This window comes from Micropterus salmoides, unplaced genomic scaffold (assembly GCF_014851395.1).
Source record: "Micropterus salmoides isolate LMB-PRFRI ecotype aquatic unplaced genomic scaffold, ASM1485139v1 Ms_hic_scaffold_21, whole genome shotgun sequence".
NCBI classification, from domain to species: Eukaryota; Metazoa; Chordata; class Actinopteri; order Centrarchiformes; family Centrarchidae; genus Micropterus; species Micropterus salmoides.
This window is the reverse complement of record NW_024041262.1, coordinates 12,919,931-12,938,334: the sequence shown is the minus strand read 5'-3', so window position 1 is coordinate 12,938,334 and position 18,404 is coordinate 12,919,931. Positions and strand designations below refer to the sequence as shown.

Below are 18,404 nucleotides of genomic sequence, written 5' to 3'. Positions count from 1 at the left end.
AGTCAATTTGATTCAGTTTGACAGCCTGAATAAAACCTTCAAATGTATAATGCAACTGCAAAACTGTCTGCTTGTTTGTGAGATCGCTTTTTCCAACAAATTTGACAATATTTCTCCGCGCAGTGCAGCAATAGACAGTGGCAGCGCTGACAATTTGTCAGACTTTGCAACAGTAACTAAGGGGGGCGGGGGTTAGCGAAGGATCAATTCTGAGGCTGTTATGTAAATTGTTTTCTTATAAATATAGCAATCTGATACCAATTTAAGGCGTTCATAACTTCCAGTTATTCCCGCTCACTTCATGGTTAAGCCCCGCCTATAGAGATACAGAAAATTTTATTTGCTGAACAGATACAGATACCTATAGTGGTGGTGTACTTGCCCAACCCTATTAATTATACACATTGCAGATAAGTCATATATTCAAATTCCAACCAAAATATGAACACTTTGTGGTAAACAAGATTTTGAGCCTGAAAATGAGCATAATACCACCTCTTTAAGTCCTTTCAACAAACCACTGCTAACGTCACTAGGGACGTTAAAATAACGTCTGAAGCAATCACACTGGTTCACTCAGGTAGTGAAACACATGACTGCTTTGACAGGCCACTCCAGGTTTCATGTTTTCCAATTTATTGTCCAGCCTGCATAACTGAACACCAACCACTGAAGTTTAGAGATGAATTCATTAAGGACTGAATACACGCAAGAACTTTGATACAACAATGTCATACTGAATTCACTATGGAATACTTTTATACCTTTACTTCAGTATAATTTTGATGGTTTTTATGGTAAACATAATATTTCTACCTTTCTGAAGTGAAGGAAATGTTAGCTATATTTAAAGCCAATCTTTCCTTAGATATGCAGGTAGATGGTGAAGCGGAGTTATATTTCCCTTGAGGTGGTAGCTTCAACACTAAAATTAAGGCTGAAATAGCAAAAAAAAAAAATAGCAGAAAGCAATAATGCTTTGGAACCTTTTTATATGCAGTCTTTGTTTGGAACACTTCATTTGGCCATCACTAACTACAGCATGCTGCATTATTATCTTCAATGGCTTGCGACACGGTTGCATCGAGCGACGCACCACTACGCAAGCTCCCATACACACCGCTGTCAAAGTTCAAAATAGCAGCACATTTTCCTCCTTTCTGAAAGGGTTTTAACGCTGTTGTCAGGAACTCTTTCCACCGGTGGCACTAGTCTTATTTAGGGGTTGTACCAGAACAGGTTTACATGGTTTATTTTTTTTTAAAAACCCATATTTTTTGTCATACTGCACATTGCTGCAGCTCCTCTTTGCACCCTGTATTGAAGGCTTTGTTTTAGCTACGGAGTGATACATCTTGTTTCTAAATGAACTTTGATGGGAGTTGCACATGCGTAGTTCCTAAGGACTACTTGCCAAATGATTCGTTTTGCTACCAGGATGTGATCCATTCGGTCGGTAACATTTGAAAAGGCTACACCAGCCACACGTATACAATTTTACCCCCAATTACGTTTGCGGAGCGCTAAACCGGAAGTTAGCCGGCAAAAGTCAACACAGTGGACGCTGCAGCGCTACTGCCGACTAGCGTTTGGGGGTGGAATTGCAGAATGACACACCTACGCACAAGTATAAATGCATGGCTACGTGCACAGCCTACGGTGTAGGTACGTACGTAGACCCTACGCAGGAGTATAAATGGGCAAAAGGCTATCGTTATTGGGTTTACCCCTCCACGCGCCTGCGCGGAACTGAGAAAAGTTGTGTACGCCAACCCACAGCGTAGGCCTTTCCTGTGTCCACACCTTGTAAATATACAACGGTGAGACCCGGCCTTCGCTTCCCATTTTTCTTCAGCACTGAGCTGTCTAAAGAGCAGAAGAAGAGCGATGTCTTCTAGCAAGCCGTCCCGAGTGGGGCATTCTGGCAACGGGCTTCGTCTTGCCGGTGGACCTCCATCCCCAATGCTGGGTGAGCCTCGGACCATAGCACACCAGCTGAGTGCTCACCCCTGGTTCACTCTGCTTGTTCTGCGACCTTCTCTCCCCCAAAGAGAAGCAGCGTCTGGTGGATCATTTTGCCGGTGAGGACGAGGTGGTGTGGCGGTCCACCCACTCTCTTGACGAAGCCCTTAACCTGTTTGTCATGAGTTTTAGTTTTTCCCTGTGAGTTTGAGTTTTTCCCATTTGTTTCTGGTGTCCTTCTGTTTACCTGTTCTTCTCGTTTCCTTGTCCTTAGTGTTTATGTCTTGTCTGGTGTTCTAGCTCGTAGTCCTGTTTTGATTTGATACTGCTTTGGTTTGGTAGTCTAATTGTTATATTGTTTCTTAGTCACTGCCTTAACTCTTGTTCCTGCGTTTTAGTTCGTTGTCCTTGTTCCCAGTCCTGTAGCTTAGTTCATGTTAAGTGTTCACTCTGGTCTGTTTTGTGTTCAGTGACCTGTGTTCCGTCTGTTCCCCCAGCCTGCATGTCAGTCTCTCTGTTTCCCTCTGCTCACTGTCTCTCTCTCTGCCTGCCTCGTTAGCCTCATGTCTTTCACCTGTGTTGCTCCCGCCCTGCTCGTTAGTCCCTGTGTGTATATATACCTGGTGTTTCTGTCTTGTCCTTGTCGGGTCATTGTTTATTGTCACCCAGTGTTACAGTGTGTTACCTTGTTGCCAGCCTACTCGTCGTGTCTCCCTGTTTCCCTGCTTATTTTGGATTCTTGTTTTCTCGTTTGGACTTTGTTTTGGACTCTGTCATCAGCCACTCAGTTTGTAAGTGTGCTCGCCTTTGTTTGTTTATTAAAACCCCTTGAACTGTACCTCCTTTGCCTTGCGTCCTGCATTTGTGTCCTCCAACCAGCTCAACCCTGCCTCACCCACACCAAACCGTGACACTGTTGCTATCGTATATGTGTTGCTTGCCACGGTGAGGCAAGCGATCGTTAAACTACAAGAGTGAGATTGAACAGAGTGAAGAAAGTGGTCTTAAATCTCGCGCCTGAGTGATTTGCAGGAGTCTCTGTCCACCTGTAAACGCAAAGGTGGGTCAAACTGGATCAAAGTGGCCTGCGGACAGACATGTCCTGGTGTCTCTGTAGTGTCTGAGGGTTTTATGTAAAGCACTTTGAATTACCTTGTTGTTGAAATGTGCTATACAAATAAAATTGCCTTGCCTTACAAGGATGCTACTGTCAGGCTAACGTGGAGCTAACGGTAAGCTTACGTGTAGCTGACATGCGCTCTGTCCCTTATCAGCTGTTGAGTTTTAAAAAGTTACAACAAACTTCATGTATTCCAGTGTTTCAGTGTTTTTCTTCAAATGTAAAACTGCAGGATTTTAGGCCAGGCAATTGCATTAGAATGTTGATTAAACCATTGTTTGTATCCTCTTTGTAATGTGAAGAAAACCGACACCTCTTTGTTTAGTGCCAGAAGGACGGTTTTGTTTTGACTGTTTCATTGACACTTAAGATGGCGTGTCAACCATTTTGGAGACAAGCCCAGTTGTTCTCTATGATTAGTTTAGAGCAAAAGACTGTTTATTCCTGTAGATTGAAGCGGGGTTTCACGTCTGGGATCGGTGCTCTTTTGTTCGACCAAAAGGTAGAACAGTAAGGTACACCCTTCCCAATTGGGTGACGAAGAAGTTAACCAGATGACCAATGGCTATGGAACCTAAGCCATTTGGAGGGAAATGGACCCGCCCACATACCCGGAGGATATTAACAATTTATTTTGTGAGAATCAGGACTGTAAGCTGTGGATCTGGGAGGAGAAGCAGCTTTTCAGTCCACAGCTGTTAGGACTTGACTGTAAGCTGTAAATCTGAAAAAAGGGCCAACTTTCCAGTCCACTGCAGTGTTTTTTGTTTCATGTTTGTTCTGTAATGCCATCTTTTATTCACCTATTTTTTTTTTTTTTTTTAATCGGGAAAAAAACGCAATACAGCCGACCAGGGAGACCCCATGTGTCCACGTTGCACCAACTTAGCTGCGGCTAATGACATCTAGCAACCGGTTTTATTGCTGCTGGCCGACCCTCGACGGTCAGAGCGGACCACTGGTAAGTTAAGCTATGGGTCGGAAAAAAGATGTGTGTGAAATCTTGTTGCTCCTTTTTGTGGAAGTTGTTGAACAAATGCTGTCTGTGCCTGTCTCAGTCAAACCAGCCACAACAAGCACACATTTCCCACACTGTGAGCCAGCTGCCATTAGCCAAGTGGCTAATCTGCAGCTTGAAGCTCAAAGAAACAAGCACTACACTTCTGCATTTTTAACCGTTCTTGCCAAAATGCATTGTGTATTGGGACAGTACTTGGGCCACAAAAGATGACGTTTTACAAGAACAAAAGTACAGACAAGAACACAGATTGAGAAAGGCCCTCTGTTCACGATCAGAGGTCCCTTCACTCACCCCTCCCCACAGAAACTGTGTATGAGCCATCAACAGCGGACGTTTTGCTTCGTGTGGACAGAACACATACACACCCTGTACAGATATATTTCTGAAGAAGAAATCTGCCGGGCAGTGTGTGATGCTGTTACGTATGTTCAACTGGCTGCGAGCTCGTGCATAATCACGGCATCACTGCCACGGTCCTTCTGCGCGTCCAGGGTTTCCCCCTTGGTTCACAGAAGGCAGGCTGTGTCATATAAGCCCTCTAAGCGGACAGGATAGCACTACACACAACCCTGTGTGTAGTGTTATCTCCGTTCCACACATTACACATGTCACCCCCCCCCCCGGCAGAGACCGGCTGCGGGCTCGTGCGTGACCACGGCATCACCGACGCAGTCCCTCCTCCTGCATCCAGAGGTGTGTGACAGGCTGTGTTGTGCGCTGTACATGTGTGATGTACAGCATCAAGTGTGTGCCAAACACGTTAAGCACGGCAGGCGACAGTGACACTGGGGAGAGTTGTGCTGTAAACTACATGACCTAGTGTTGCACTTTACAGACAGCTGCTTTGAGATTATGAAGAAGCAGCTGTTTCTCACTTCCCCACATTGTGTTAGCCAAACGGCTAACAAGCAGCCTGAGCTTCATGCACTTCCTCTCTCCCCTTGCCCCCCTCCCTGATTGGTCAGGTGGCTGGCCTGAGCCCACATGTACGCCTTCCCCGGTCGAGTGGCACGGCGATGAGCCCCTGCCTCCCTCCCCTCACCAGGGGAGTGGCATAACAAGGACAGGCTGCAGCTGGCCGGATGGCTTTCATGCAGTCTGGCTCCGATGCCACAAGCAGAATATTTCCTCCACTTCACTTGTTGAACCTGATGGAAGTGCGTGCGTGGGGATGAAAAAAGCCTTTATCAATGGAGCTCCGATACTACGATTCACCATGGCAACGAGTAAATAAAGGCAGAGCCTTCATTTTAATTGGGTGGAGCTAGAAATATGTGTGCGTGCCAACGCGGACCATAATTTGCTCTAAAACGCAAGATCGATATATATATATATTACATTTTATACAGCGTTGCTCATTCATCATTTACCAGGCTGGAATTTCCTTAATGAATGATAAAGTGCTGGAATTCTTCTACAGCCCTTCTTCTTACATTCATTTTAAATAGGAAGGCTATTGTGGTGTATAACATATGTACATTTGACGCATAACAGTTTAACATAGCACTGTAGCAGCTGGATAGAGGATTAGTGACCTTTTAAGGAGAGAGCAGAGGTCAGTGGTTAGGTGGAGACTCAGACCCTTATATGGTGTCTAACAGATGCCTACACTTATTCTATAGAACTGTGCCCTTATATGGATTTGTGCCTTAGTTTGCAGACTCAGACCCTTATATGGTATCTAACAGATACCTAAACATGTCCTATATAAGCTGTGTTTGATGTACAGAGAGACAGAGTGGCCATCGGGCTGGGTCACTCTCCAAGCTGCTGAAGAGCTTGTAATTGATGCTGAACTCCTTGATGTAATCGGATTTCTTCTCAACACATCATCGCAGCATTATTGTTCGGACACCACACTATATTTAATAGGCCTAAGCTATAACCTGACAGGACTAAATGCTGGTGGCAATAACTGAAGATGAAAATGTTAATCGAACAGATTAGACACAGTTTAGGCTCCTCATGGACCTGTGATTGTAAAGCCACAGTCCGACTCAGTAGGTTAGCCTATTAATGATTTTCTTGCAATGAAAAATGTGTCTAAGTTCAAACTGACTGCAAAGTTTTAGACGTCTATTTTACATTGATTCAAATCTGGCTTATTTCGTATTTTATGAAATGCTGTCAAAACACATTCAGACTATAAGCAAATAATGAAAAACTCACTTTTAAACTACATTTATTTGTTTCAGCTGCACCACCGTCATCCTCACTCAGAAATATTCACATCATATCCAGCTGATAACTACGATAGGAATGTTCTAATCTGTGCGACTACAATATGAAAGATTACTGTTCATTGATCAGCTTTATACAGATTAGTTTAAACAGTGATTACTGCTGCACTGTAGCACATGGTAGGCCTAAGTGTTGTTGTGCAACTGTTGCCAACCTGACAGCTGCCTTAATGTGCACAGAGTCACTGTGTTATAAAGGACAGTGTAGTCTATGGATTTTATTCTGTGCTGAGGATAAATCCACTATGCTCAAAGATAACTCTCTGTCGATCAATCGATGACAGATGGATCATAAAAGCGGTCATGTTCAAGATCATGTTTGGGTAAAAACACTAACAGCCTATCTAATCGTGATATCAATATTTCTAAAGATGTAATTGCGTTCATAAAGGCCTATATGCTTTATTGACAGTAGCCTATGACTGAGGAAACTGCCGCCTCCGCACAAGAGAAACTCAGGGTTTGTTGAAGAAAACCTCCTCCCAAGCAGGTTAGGTTCACAGCGTAAGTTGCCAGGGTTACTGACCTAGAGTTTATCTGATCTCGCTCTCTGAAACCGAAAGCCCAGAGGCAACATAGACTGGAGCAAGAGTTTCAGAATGGGGAAGTCTGTAACAAATGTATCTTTCATCCATAAAGTTTTAGCTGAACTCTGTCTCTACATCACAGTAACAACTTTATGTCCATTGAGTGTCTGGAAGGTAGCTAGTGTTTGGAAGGGAGAGGAGAGGTGTGTGCTGCAGCTCAGTATTTTTCCACCGGTGTTTTTGAGGGCATGTCGGAGTAGCCGCTTGGCGAGCATTAGGAAGCATTTAGCTTTCTTCCCTGTGACATCACAGGGATGTAAGGGAAGCGGCTGGACTACAAACGAGCTGTTTTCAGACAGTTCAGAGAAGAGTTTTCTGTGAGAGATGGGAACTCCCTTTGGGGTGGGCTTTTTCACTTTGTAATCCTACTACATGCACAAAAAACGTAGCCTATATAACTCAATAAAGGAGAGGGAAAAAGCCAAAAAGCATAATACCACCTGTTTAATGAGTCTGAAGCAAGCATCGGTGCTTCGGTGTCAGACGTAACATCACTAGCTGTTGTCGTTTGTCTGCAAGGCCCCTTTTACGTGTAAACTGAAACAAATTTGGAATTTAAATCCCCTTAACTTGAAATGGAAAGTAGTATTAATTTGGTTAAATTGTTTTATCTTGAAACTGTGTATGAAGTTGAAGTGATAAAAAGTTAATTTAACCAAAAAAACAATGTTGAGACTATAACACTGTAGCTATATCAACTTTATGAAATTGAATTTGTGAGTTGAAATAAAGGCAATCTTCAAGTTGAGTTGACTTGCATTTTCAAGGCAGCAGGTGAACTTGCATTGCAAGTTAAGCTTGAACTGAAATGTCTTATATAGTTAGTTGTAGTTGAGTTGAAAGGGTGTAGAATTGTAAGTGTGTTTGACAAGAGAAAGCAAGTTTCCTTGAATGGAAAATGTAATATAGATAGTTGTTTTAGCTCACAGTATCAAGTTCAAAGTATCAAACAATAAATGATCATTAATTAAACAAACTGAATAACGTAACATCACGAGTTGAAACAAAGCCTTTCAAAAAGTTGAGTTTGCTCACATTTTTAAGGCAGCAATTGAACTTAAGTTTTTAAGCTGAAACACCTTGATCAATTTTACAGTGAATATATATATAAAAAAGGCTTAACTGGGGAAAAATCTGTAGCCAGCATGGCTTCCTCAGCACAAAATTCTCAGTTCTCTGAAAGTAACAGGCACACTCCTTGACATTCAGGTCAGTAAATTGTTTCATTTAGACTGTCAGCTGTCTTCTGCCTTCACTATCTATTTAGGTGCACAACTATGCAGCAAGTTAAACCAGAGAAATAACCACCCGGAGGCTTTACTAACATGGCTGCAGACTGGCGGGACTTGGCGGGACCTGCAAGGACATTGGTTAAACACACGTTGACTTGAAACAGTATGGAATTTAATAACAGGGAGAACAAATCCGAAAAATTGATTCCATAAACAATAGTTAAACCAAATTGTAAAAATGAAAAAATGAGTACAGAAACTAGATTTACAAAAGTGTATACTGTATTATTTAGCCATCAGATTAGTTGTCTCTAAAACCATCACAGGAAGATCAACTAGCAACATACAGTCCACAAAAGTAAAAGAAAAATATGTAATAGTTAGCCCAACAGTAATTTGACCTGTTAGCAATGTTAGCTTAAAATGTTGTTCAGCAAAATGTCATGTGGGGAGTAGATATAGCTATGAAAGATGTTTGTCAATATTTACTTACTACAAAAGGCTGGATCTGAACAGCCATGGATTTGTGCTACTACAACTGAAACCAACTGTGGTGGCAGTTAAGACTCTCTGGCCGTTTAAGTGGCATATGTTGCTATGACTCTTTCTCTAGTCCCCTCAGGTCCTGTAGGGTTTGTTCTAAATTTTGCACAGACCTCTGACCTGTAGCAGTTTAAGTTTGACCCAACCTGGAATGTGGATGGGAAAAGTGCATCTGACATGGTTTAGGTCAGCTCTGTTCCTCTAGGTTTCTTATTTTGAGTGCTGTTGTTGTTTACTTTTGCAGTAAGAGGAGTATACTATCCATATTGTTTCTGTTCCTCTTTTGTAAGTTCTGATTGGCGTAGTGGTTTGACTGGAAGTTCGACTTACACACACACACACACACACACCTTGTTTATGTAACTCCCAGACAATGTAAACATGAACGTTTCATAGCAATTCTTAGCTATCACAGCAACACAACAGGAACCTGAAACTCAGTGTTCTATACCAATCATCGCATTGTGTTTATGTGTGGTGTTTGCATATATCTGCCAAGGGAACTACTGGATAAATATAGAAAATCTTCCTGAAATTATTTAGCAGGCAAAAAATGAGGATACGTTTGGTTATCCTGCAACACAAGACTGTAATCTGAATTCGCTAACTGATCTTTATTTGTTCTTTGAGCCAGAACTCCACTTGCATGGACTCTCTAGTTGGGGAAGAGAGATTCAGACTGGAACTAATGTTCATGAGGTGGCACACATTGTGTCCCAGGTCATTGTCCATCCTGACTACAACAACACCTTGTTTAACAAAAACATTGCCCTAATGAAACTCAGCAGCCATGTCAATTTCACTGACATCAGGCCTGTCTGCTTAGTAACTCCAGCCAGTCCTTCATATTCACCCCCTGCCAGGCCACTGGCTGAGGCAGACTTGGATAATAGTAAGTATCCTGTCGGGTTGCATTCAGACTTAATTTCTGTCAGGGTGTTCTTTGTCACTTATACGTAAGTTTCTGTTAAATCCTAGTTGGAGCTATTATAAATGTTTCCTTTCTGTCCAGCTGTTTTTTTCAAAAGTCAGGACTGGACTTGACAAAACTAAGCACTTTGGTCCAGATTCCAATGTCTCAACATCTAATTTGTTCTGACATGCAGAGTCATCCAAAGGTTAAATCCCACTGACTTTAATGGTCCCTCGGCTTTTCCACAATGAGGTTAATATTTGTAGTTTTGAGTGAGGTGTCTTGGCAACAATTGGATGGATCTAAGAGAGTAAAGATAATACCTGCTAAACATCAACATGTTGACATTAGACTCAAAGCACTGCCATTTAGGGTTTAGTGTGGCTGTATATTCGTAGTCTTGTTTCCTGACAGTTTCTCTCCACCCCCCTCTTTTTCCATCAAATCTTTGGCAATCTTCAGGTACTGTCACAAAGTTCACAGTTTACAAACCATTGCAATGTCAGAAGGTCTTGTCATTAATCTACAAATCAGTTATTTGATTAAAAAAAAAAGCTACCAACACCAGTGCAGTTAAAATACGTTATCTTGTCTTAAGTCCTTCTTTACCAAATTCAGCACCATAATGTAAACTTTTGTATTTTTAATAGTACAAGGTAATTGTCAGTGTGAATGTGCAAGGCAAGACTGTACTCTTTGCGGCCATCTGTCTCGATCGGTTTGGGGTGAGGGAGAGGGAGAGACAGAGAGAGAACAAGAAAGCGCAAGAGAGAGAGAGAGAACAATAAAGAGGGAGAGAGGGATGGGAGGGGGTAGGGGGGAGCAGCGAACATACAGAATTACAGACAGTAAAGGTAACATTTACAGACTGAAAATGAATAATGGTACAGATATTTAAAGTAATGTTAATACATTCAGCATCAATATAATAATGTTAATGCTGGTATCGTGGGAGACCACGGCTGGATTACTGACAGAGATTTTGTTTGTAAGAATCAAGGTTTTAATAATTGGAAAACTGTGTTGGCGAAAGATAAGGGATTCAGCAAGCACACATCAATCATGTCAATACCATTTGAATTCTGTAGCCTGTACATTTTGAGTTCTGTTGCCTGGTCGCAAATGAAGCAACGGCAGGTAACTGGGGAAACCATTGCAAACACCATTCTGCAGCCCTCTGTTTGAAACTGAAGTGAGGGGTTTTGAGCTTTATGATTATACATTAAGTCACAACAAGCTCACTAGTAAGGAGAAAGCTGCTTGGAACAGCTTTGTCGCATTGGTTTGGGCTTCCTGGGCAATCACAAAGCCAAAAAATATGTGGGGTTGGTTGAAACTCTGGTGAAGAACTATGGCACAATGGGCTACAGGATGTCCTTCAAAGTGAGAACATGAGAGAATACAAAATGACTCTTACAGCCAGGAGCAAGGCACTGACCTTGCTCCTCACTGTAAGAGTCATTTTGCCATAGCCACAATGTTGATCACATAATGTGTGGTCATTGCAGATTAGGACATATCTGCAATACAGTAATTGTGAAATTTGTGATAACTAGGATGACATCTACTTTCAATGGACATTTCTCATTTGCACAGTTGTTTTTTGCTTTGTTTTCCAGTACCTAATCACTTATTATTACAAGCTTATTTTTAAATGGCTATTCTTAGGCTGCACTGAACACATAAAATAAAACAGAGAATCCTCACATTTACTCCGATTGTATTAGCTGAACATCATTTTTATTTATTATTTATTATATTTATTTTTATCTCCTCCACATGCAGATCATCCAGAAGTTGTTAACATGGAATCTGGGCAGAAGAAGTTCAAAACGCGAGCAGTGGGTTGTTTTGGCTATAAGACATACTACTGAAAAACTGCTTGCATGTGTCTGTCCCTGTATGATACAGCGAGAGAGAAACAGAAAGAGGCGGTGTGAGCTGTGTGCAGGGTTGTTTGTGTGTAAGAAAAAGAAGTGTAGGTGTGTGCGTGTGCGAAAAGCCAAATCACCAAATCAAAAACCGAAAACTTACCCAGTGAATAATAACAGAATACTGGGCTGCACTGGCTTCTAAATCTCTTTTGTCATGTTTAAATTTTGTGTTATAGGTAGCTGAAGCTGGATGGATTTATTATTATTGTTATTGCTGTTGCTGTTATTATTTTAGCATTACATTGGTATAACTGTTAAACTATATGGCTTGATGTACTGAAAAAATATTTGTATAATGATAATTATTTTGATTATCAATTTAGGAACAACATGAGGTACACATGAGATGCATCTGGCCCTTCATGCCAACCCAGTGGACCTGCAAGAGGATGACTGATTTCTTCAAGACCCACAATGAAAGTACTCATTGTACTCACACATCAATATCAATGAAATGTACTATGGGAAACCAACTTTAATGATTCTTCCAGCATTTGACAGACTGACAGACTTCACTCGATAAAAATCTTGGTAGCCTATTACATTACAAATCACCGTGGATATTTTACAAGCAAGACCAGGTAAAGCAGCAGTGAACACACAGGGTGCAGATGTTGGTTTCGGTTGTTTGAAATGCTACGTCATTAACAAGTAAGCATGCAGCTCAACTGCTGCCGTGATAACAGATTGTGGGTGGAAAAATACGGAAAAAAGACGAGTCGTGTGTCTTTTAGGTGACCTACTGCTGATGGAGACAGTGGAGCAGACAGGGGGAGAGAGGCGGGGCAAGCCGGTGTGTTTGCAGTGAGAGGTGTAGGTGTCTGTGAGTGTGAGGAGAAGAGAAGTCAGAGGCAGGTGCAATGCAGGTATATTTAAAAATATTTGTTGGGATTGAAACCTGCTTTCACAGGGCAGTATAATGTGAAAAATTAAGATTAGGATTACAATCACAATGCCAGCTCATGTTGTGAAGTCTGTCAGTCATTGTCTATCGTCCCAACCCTAATTCATGTTTTTTTTCAGTCTCAATACAATGTTTAAATGTGATTTGTACAATAAGAGTTATTGGTGGCTGGTATCATTCCTGTTGATTCTATTGTAAGTAATTAGGGACAAATGCACACTCCTTTCATGCAAAAATGTTTCCCCAAGTTTAGTTGAAGCTAATATGAAGTTTCAGCATTCTAGTTTGAAAGGTGTGGATATTGGATATTAGTTAGGGCAGTGTGAAGGTTTAATGTTGATGTTTTATCCAGGCAACAAAACTATCTGTGATTACTCTGAAGTATCCCAGCTCAGCAAGGAAACACTCAAAAAATAAGAGACTTTGGTTTTGTCTAAGTCAGACTGCTGAAACCTCATAATGGTTTCTTATGAACTTTAAAGTGCATACATCAAACTCATAAAAGCACTTCTGAACTGTGTGTCCATGTGCTCAGTATGTTTACTACAAGCCTACAGTGAGGAATTTTCAAAACACAGGTTTTTGCTCCCTGTTCTTTTTTAAATTGTTTCATTGCATCACCTGCTCATTTTAAACAATCATAAGTGTAGTTTTGGAGTAAAATTATGCATGGTCACTTCAGTTTCTTTCACAAAAATAAAGTGCGTGAGCATGTATATTTTTCTTTTGCTAGGAATGTTACATGTGTCACTGTCATCAGGCTACAGTGGCCCAAGCTTCTGACTTGACTTGTTTGTGACATTTTGTGAAAAGACAAAAAGGAAGGAAAGCAGCATGTTAAATATTTTATTTCATGCTACCAGTATAAATCATATACTGCACTTGGTGGACCAAGGGACAAACAATTGTACATGTTGTAAAAACAGTGTGGGAATCTTCACCTAAAATAGGTGTTTAAAAATAAAAGCTAAGGGAATGGAGGCAGAATATTTTTCAGAATATAGCTGCAGCAGCAAACCCAAGTTTTCTTTTCCATCTTTCTGTTTTGCTTTCTACCAGTAAAGTTGCTGCTCAATAGCGGACAGACACTTTCATAGGCAGTGCCTAAAAGCATGGCCTATTCTATGGTGAAGAAATGGTGGGAAGAAAGTGGAGGGGGAATTGCTCAGTATCCATGCTTAATAAGCGTGGTTAGCCACATACAGGGACTCTCCACCGGCAGAGCTGCTTCCAGAGGAAGCATATTTACCCTGGCAGGCCTGGCTGTTAGCCTGTAAGAAAAAGGAAAGTATTTTGAGTGCACAATACAGTACAGATGCTTGATGCCAACAGTCCATACAGTTGTCTGAACAATACCCACTATGTATTGATGTTTTATTTTTTTTTTTACAGTTTTATATTAACATTTTTATTTATATTTACACGTACCAGAGCTCTCTTGATGAACTCTTCCTGGCATGCCTTTCCATTCTCCTTCTTACCGCCCCAGGCTTTGAGGGCAGAGGCCTGCAGGGCACGGCCATATGAAAAGCTCAGGGCCCAGGGCCTGTGCAGTGGGCACTGGTTCATGGCGTTCAGGTTGATGGAAGACTCTTCCTCACTCTGGCCACCAGACAGGAAGGTAATGCCTGTACAAGAAGCACATGAGAATTTAGTAATGCACTTGTTTATGGAAAAAAGTTAGATTTGATTAGATTTTAGTTTCTGCAAAGTTTGCAAATGTGTGCATGTCAACAAGAGATTGTGTGCATTGAGCTCACCGGGGACTGCAGGGGGCACAGTGCGGCGCAGGGCAGTGACAGTTGCCATGGCAATCTCCTGGTTGCTGTACTTGTGTGAGCAGGAGTGTCCGGCAGTGACCATGTTGGGCTTAAGCAGGGTACCCTCCAGGTAGACGTGGTGGTCGGACAGGGCTTTGTAAACAGCAGCAAGGACCTTCTCAGTAACGTACTGGCAGCGCTTCAGGTCATGGTCACCATCAGGGAGAATCTCAGGCTCAACAATGGGGACGATGCCGTGCTGAGGAAGGCAGAGACAAAAAGAGTCAAAATGACAGGTGGATATCAAGGCAAGTTTAGAATAAGGAGACAAGAAATAAGAACCGCAGTGGGGAGATACTGTGTTAGTTACTTATGTATTCATTACTTATCATTTCAGTGGTTCTCAACTGGGTCCAGTTTCAAAGAGGTTGTTTTTAATTGTTATGTCATTTTTGAATTTACAACTGATTTTATAAATGTACAGCAGTCTTAGAGAATATTTAAATCAGAGGTTAAAATTACTTCATATCTCAATGTACAGTAGAAATAGATTACACTATATTATATCTTTTATTGGTAAAAGAAAAAATTGCTTTTTGCTGCACTGATGCGGCTTAGGAATAGAAGTTGAAATCGCTTTTGGGACCACTGACAACTCTAACACTGATTTAGATGGTATTTGAACAGACATTTCTGTGATTTAAATATAAACTAAAACAACGTAATAGCCACAAAGACTGATGAAAGGGCATGTTTTTCTACTGATAACATATATACATAGATCTGTCCTTGTCATGAAACTTGTAAAATTATGTGGATACCCTGTCAAGACTCCACACTGATTTCAGTGTGTCCTACCATCTGGCAGATGCTGGCATAGCGGGCCAGGACATTGGCGTTCTCAATGATGGCCAGTCTTGAGGGAGTGGTGGGGGTGATCTTCAGCACACAGCGCCACTTGGCAAAGTCACAACCATCCTTCTTGTACTGGGCGCAGCGCTCATACAGTCCATCGAGACCTGTGAAAGAGGAAGAGAACACACCGGATGAGTTAGACAAAGGTATTAAAAGATGTTGACGCATTGCCCTCTTTGTGTCTAAACTTGTTCTTAGCTCACCCTGGGTGGTTGTCTCGCCATTGGTTCCGGCTAGGGGGACAACACCTTTGTCAACCTTGATGCCCACCACCATGCCTCTTCCCTTGAGGTACTGGGGGAATGGCTTGCCATCATCGGTCTTCTGGTACACGGTCTCATGGAAGAGAATGACACCACCAATGCAAGGGTTGATACGTTCGTCAGCAGTGAAGAGGAGCTGGCGGTACAGCCTCCTGTTCTCCTCAGTGTTCTCAGCATTGATGCTCTGGAAGCGCTTGGCCACGCTGCCTATAGATTATGGAGACACAGGCTAGATGAAAACTGGATCCATTTGTGGATTGTACTGGTGTGTTTGTGTGAGCATTTGCAGATATTTGCATTTTAGTTCTGAAAAAAAATTACATTGCCTGTCATAATCATATCCTAACTGTGTTAATGATTGAACTTCCTTCTCACATACATATTTGCTGTTGTGTGCTTTATAGATTTATTTATTCTATATAGATTATTTTATTTTCAGAGAAATGTTGGCAATCCTAAATGACTGATTGATGATTTTTTAATTATAAAAATAAAAAAACAAATCCTAAAATTCTTTACCGGTGGACTCGTCTGCGGCGAGGATTCCTTTGCCGGGAGCGATGATCCTCTGAGCTATGTCGCAGAGCTCTTTCTTTTGCTCAGGAGTGAGGAAGGGGTATGCGTGAGGCATCCTGACTCTATTGAGGAGGAGAAGGAAGACAAAGGATGAGATGAGAGAAGGAAACATTTGAGGGACTTACAGGGGCGGCTGTGGCACTAATCGGAAGATTGGCTTCCCTCAGCCAAGTGTCCTTGGACAAGATAAGTTGAACCCCAAGTGGCTCCCAAAGGCAGTGTCATCAGTGTGTGAGTCAGTTTCTGATAAGCAGTTGGGACCTTGCCTCAACAATTAGTGTATGAATGTATGTGAACACGAAAGTGTAAAGCGCTTTGAGTGGTTGGAAGACAACCGCTATAGAAGTACCGGTTTCACCATTTATGCAGACCTAAAACCATGCAAAGGCACAAGGGGAAAAGTTCAACAAAAACCAGCTGCAATGCTTGAGTTTTGAGGTTGTGGTTATTATTGTAAATACATGGGAAACTGATTCATGTTAGAATGACGGAACATTTGGTTCACTGTGTAAAGGAAGTGGTAAAAGTAGAGGCTGGCTATTATGTGCCTATGTCTGCATCTGTGACTGTGTGACTGCAGGTGTTGCAGCTATAACTGTTCCAATACCATAAAGCACTGGGGTTACACACTTTTTCCCAGGCACAATATGCAGCGGCACAAGGGATCCAGTGTCAGAGAGCCCTCCACCCTCCCCTGTCTCCACCCTTCACATATCTGACCACCCTTGAAATCATGACAAGCATGCGTGTCACCTATTCCATTTTCTAGCCTCTTATCCCTGACCTTTTCCTTCCCCTTCACTGCCCCCTTCCCTCCCCATTCCTCCTCCCTGCTCTTCTATCCCACACCTCCTCTACACACTCCTTCCTCTCTCCCCTTGTATATGCCTCCACTATCAATAGGGTGGACTAAATATAAAGAGTGTACTGCTGCAAGGCAATAAAGGCACTATGGCTCAGCAACAAGGCATTTCATTTAAGAGAAGTGTGCAGCCTCACATCCCACTGTTTACAACTCATGTACAGTAAAAGATTATCAACTAGATAGCATGAGCTAATTTAGAGCTTATTCAAATCACTGAGCCACCACTGACTGCTCGGAAACCATCCAAATGTATCTTTGCATTAGATAAAAAAGGCAGTATCAACTACTAGTGATGCAATGAAGATAGATGAGCTAAAAGGCTGTGGAACAGCAACTACTGTGTTTGAGTAACAATAATATGCTGCATGTGAATGTGCATAATGCTGAGGGAGACTTGTCATGCATTTTTAAACTAGAGTGCAAGTGAAGCAATTCATTGCTGAACCGTGAATGTATTATCTGTCTGTCTGTTTTTTAGTGTGTCAGATGAAAGTCAAAAGATTGTGGGTCACATAGCTCTAGCTTTCACAGTAACCACAAATGTGTTTGAGCTACAAGAACAGTCTCTTAGGTTTAGGGTCATGCATCTCATGCTAGAATATATTTAACCAGTTGCACAAAAAGCCAATTAAAGTAATGCATTTGTCCCATATCTGTCAATCAAATGTTCATTTTCTTTTACCTTTGAGGTTAGAAGGAGAGCTGAGAGAAGAAGGAGAGAGGGAGGGAGAAGATCCTGCCTTAGTCTGCGACAACCCTCCAGTCTGCTGGCCCTTGTATTTATCCTCCCATTGTGACCCCTCACATTTCAGCTGCTCAGCTATAAAAAGAACAGGACGCAACCAGAGATGGCTCGTGACATTCAGAGAGACTGGGGCTGGAGAAACACGGTGGTGAGCAGCTAGTGAAAGGGCAAAGAGTGTTTCAATGAATGGCAAGTAAAACGACAGTGAGTGAGGGAAAGTTAGGGTGGGAAATACAGGAGAAAGACAAGTAGAAATGTTGTATGAAGGAATAGTACACATAAGTAAGTAGATAGGATGGACACAATTAGCCAGAAATTTGCCTCACTAAGTGTTCCCCTACATTCTCCTTAAACAAAAAATGCATCTTCCAACACATCCCTGTACATCCTAGTTTAATTCACTTTCATGTATTGTTGTAATTAATTAAAGTGTAGATTTTATTCACTATTCAAGTGCAGTTAGTTTAAAGTTAGCTGTTACAACTGAAGAGCATCTCAGCAAATGGAGGTCATTTGAAAGGGTATTTGAAGGAAGATAACTTTGGGTTATCTGCAGTATGTAGTAATAGCACACACACACACACACACACACATGCTCACACAGAGGCTAGGCGAGCATGTGACAACTTAGCTAACCTGGCCTTAGAAATCTAATCTAGACACAGCAACATAGGGCACAGATACTTGACCTTTGTAATGACCTTTCTCGATCGTCTTTTCTTAAGAAAGGGTCAACTGGAGCACTTGGCAAAGGTTGCACATGCACATAGTCAAGTAACACAACACGTTATATCTGTTTCATTTTCTCACACAGAGAGGTCACA

General features: G+C 41.9%; 1 protein-coding gene and 1 long non-coding RNA gene across 2 annotated transcripts; one reads left to right on the top strand and one right to left on the bottom strand.

Annotated features, from left to right (window-relative positions):
• Positions 1 to 1,612: 1,612 nt before the first annotated feature.
• LOC119915942 lies at positions 1,613 to 12,264 on the top strand. Its single transcript, XR_005447056.1, has 3 exons — positions 1,613 to 2,081; positions 3,930 to 4,043; positions 11,876 to 12,264. It is a non-coding gene; the product is annotated as an uncharacterized LOC119915942 (long non-coding RNA).
• A 1,026-nt stretch (positions 12,265 to 13,290) lies between these two features.
• aldoab (aldolase a, fructose-bisphosphate, b) lies at positions 13,291 to 17,640 on the bottom strand. Its single transcript, XM_038735741.1, has 7 exons — positions 17,518 to 17,640; positions 15,914 to 16,032; positions 15,335 to 15,601; positions 15,075 to 15,235; positions 14,217 to 14,475; positions 13,885 to 14,084; positions 13,291 to 13,727 (listed from the first exon to the last, which is right to left on the bottom strand). Exons 2-7 carry the CDS (start codon positions 16,023 to 16,025, stop codon positions 13,635 to 13,637), a joined length of 1,092 nt encoding a protein of 363 aa, XP_038591669.1. The 5' UTR covers positions 16,026 to 16,032; positions 17,518 to 17,640; the 3' UTR covers positions 13,291 to 13,634.
• Positions 17,641 to 18,404: the final 764 nt, after the last annotated feature.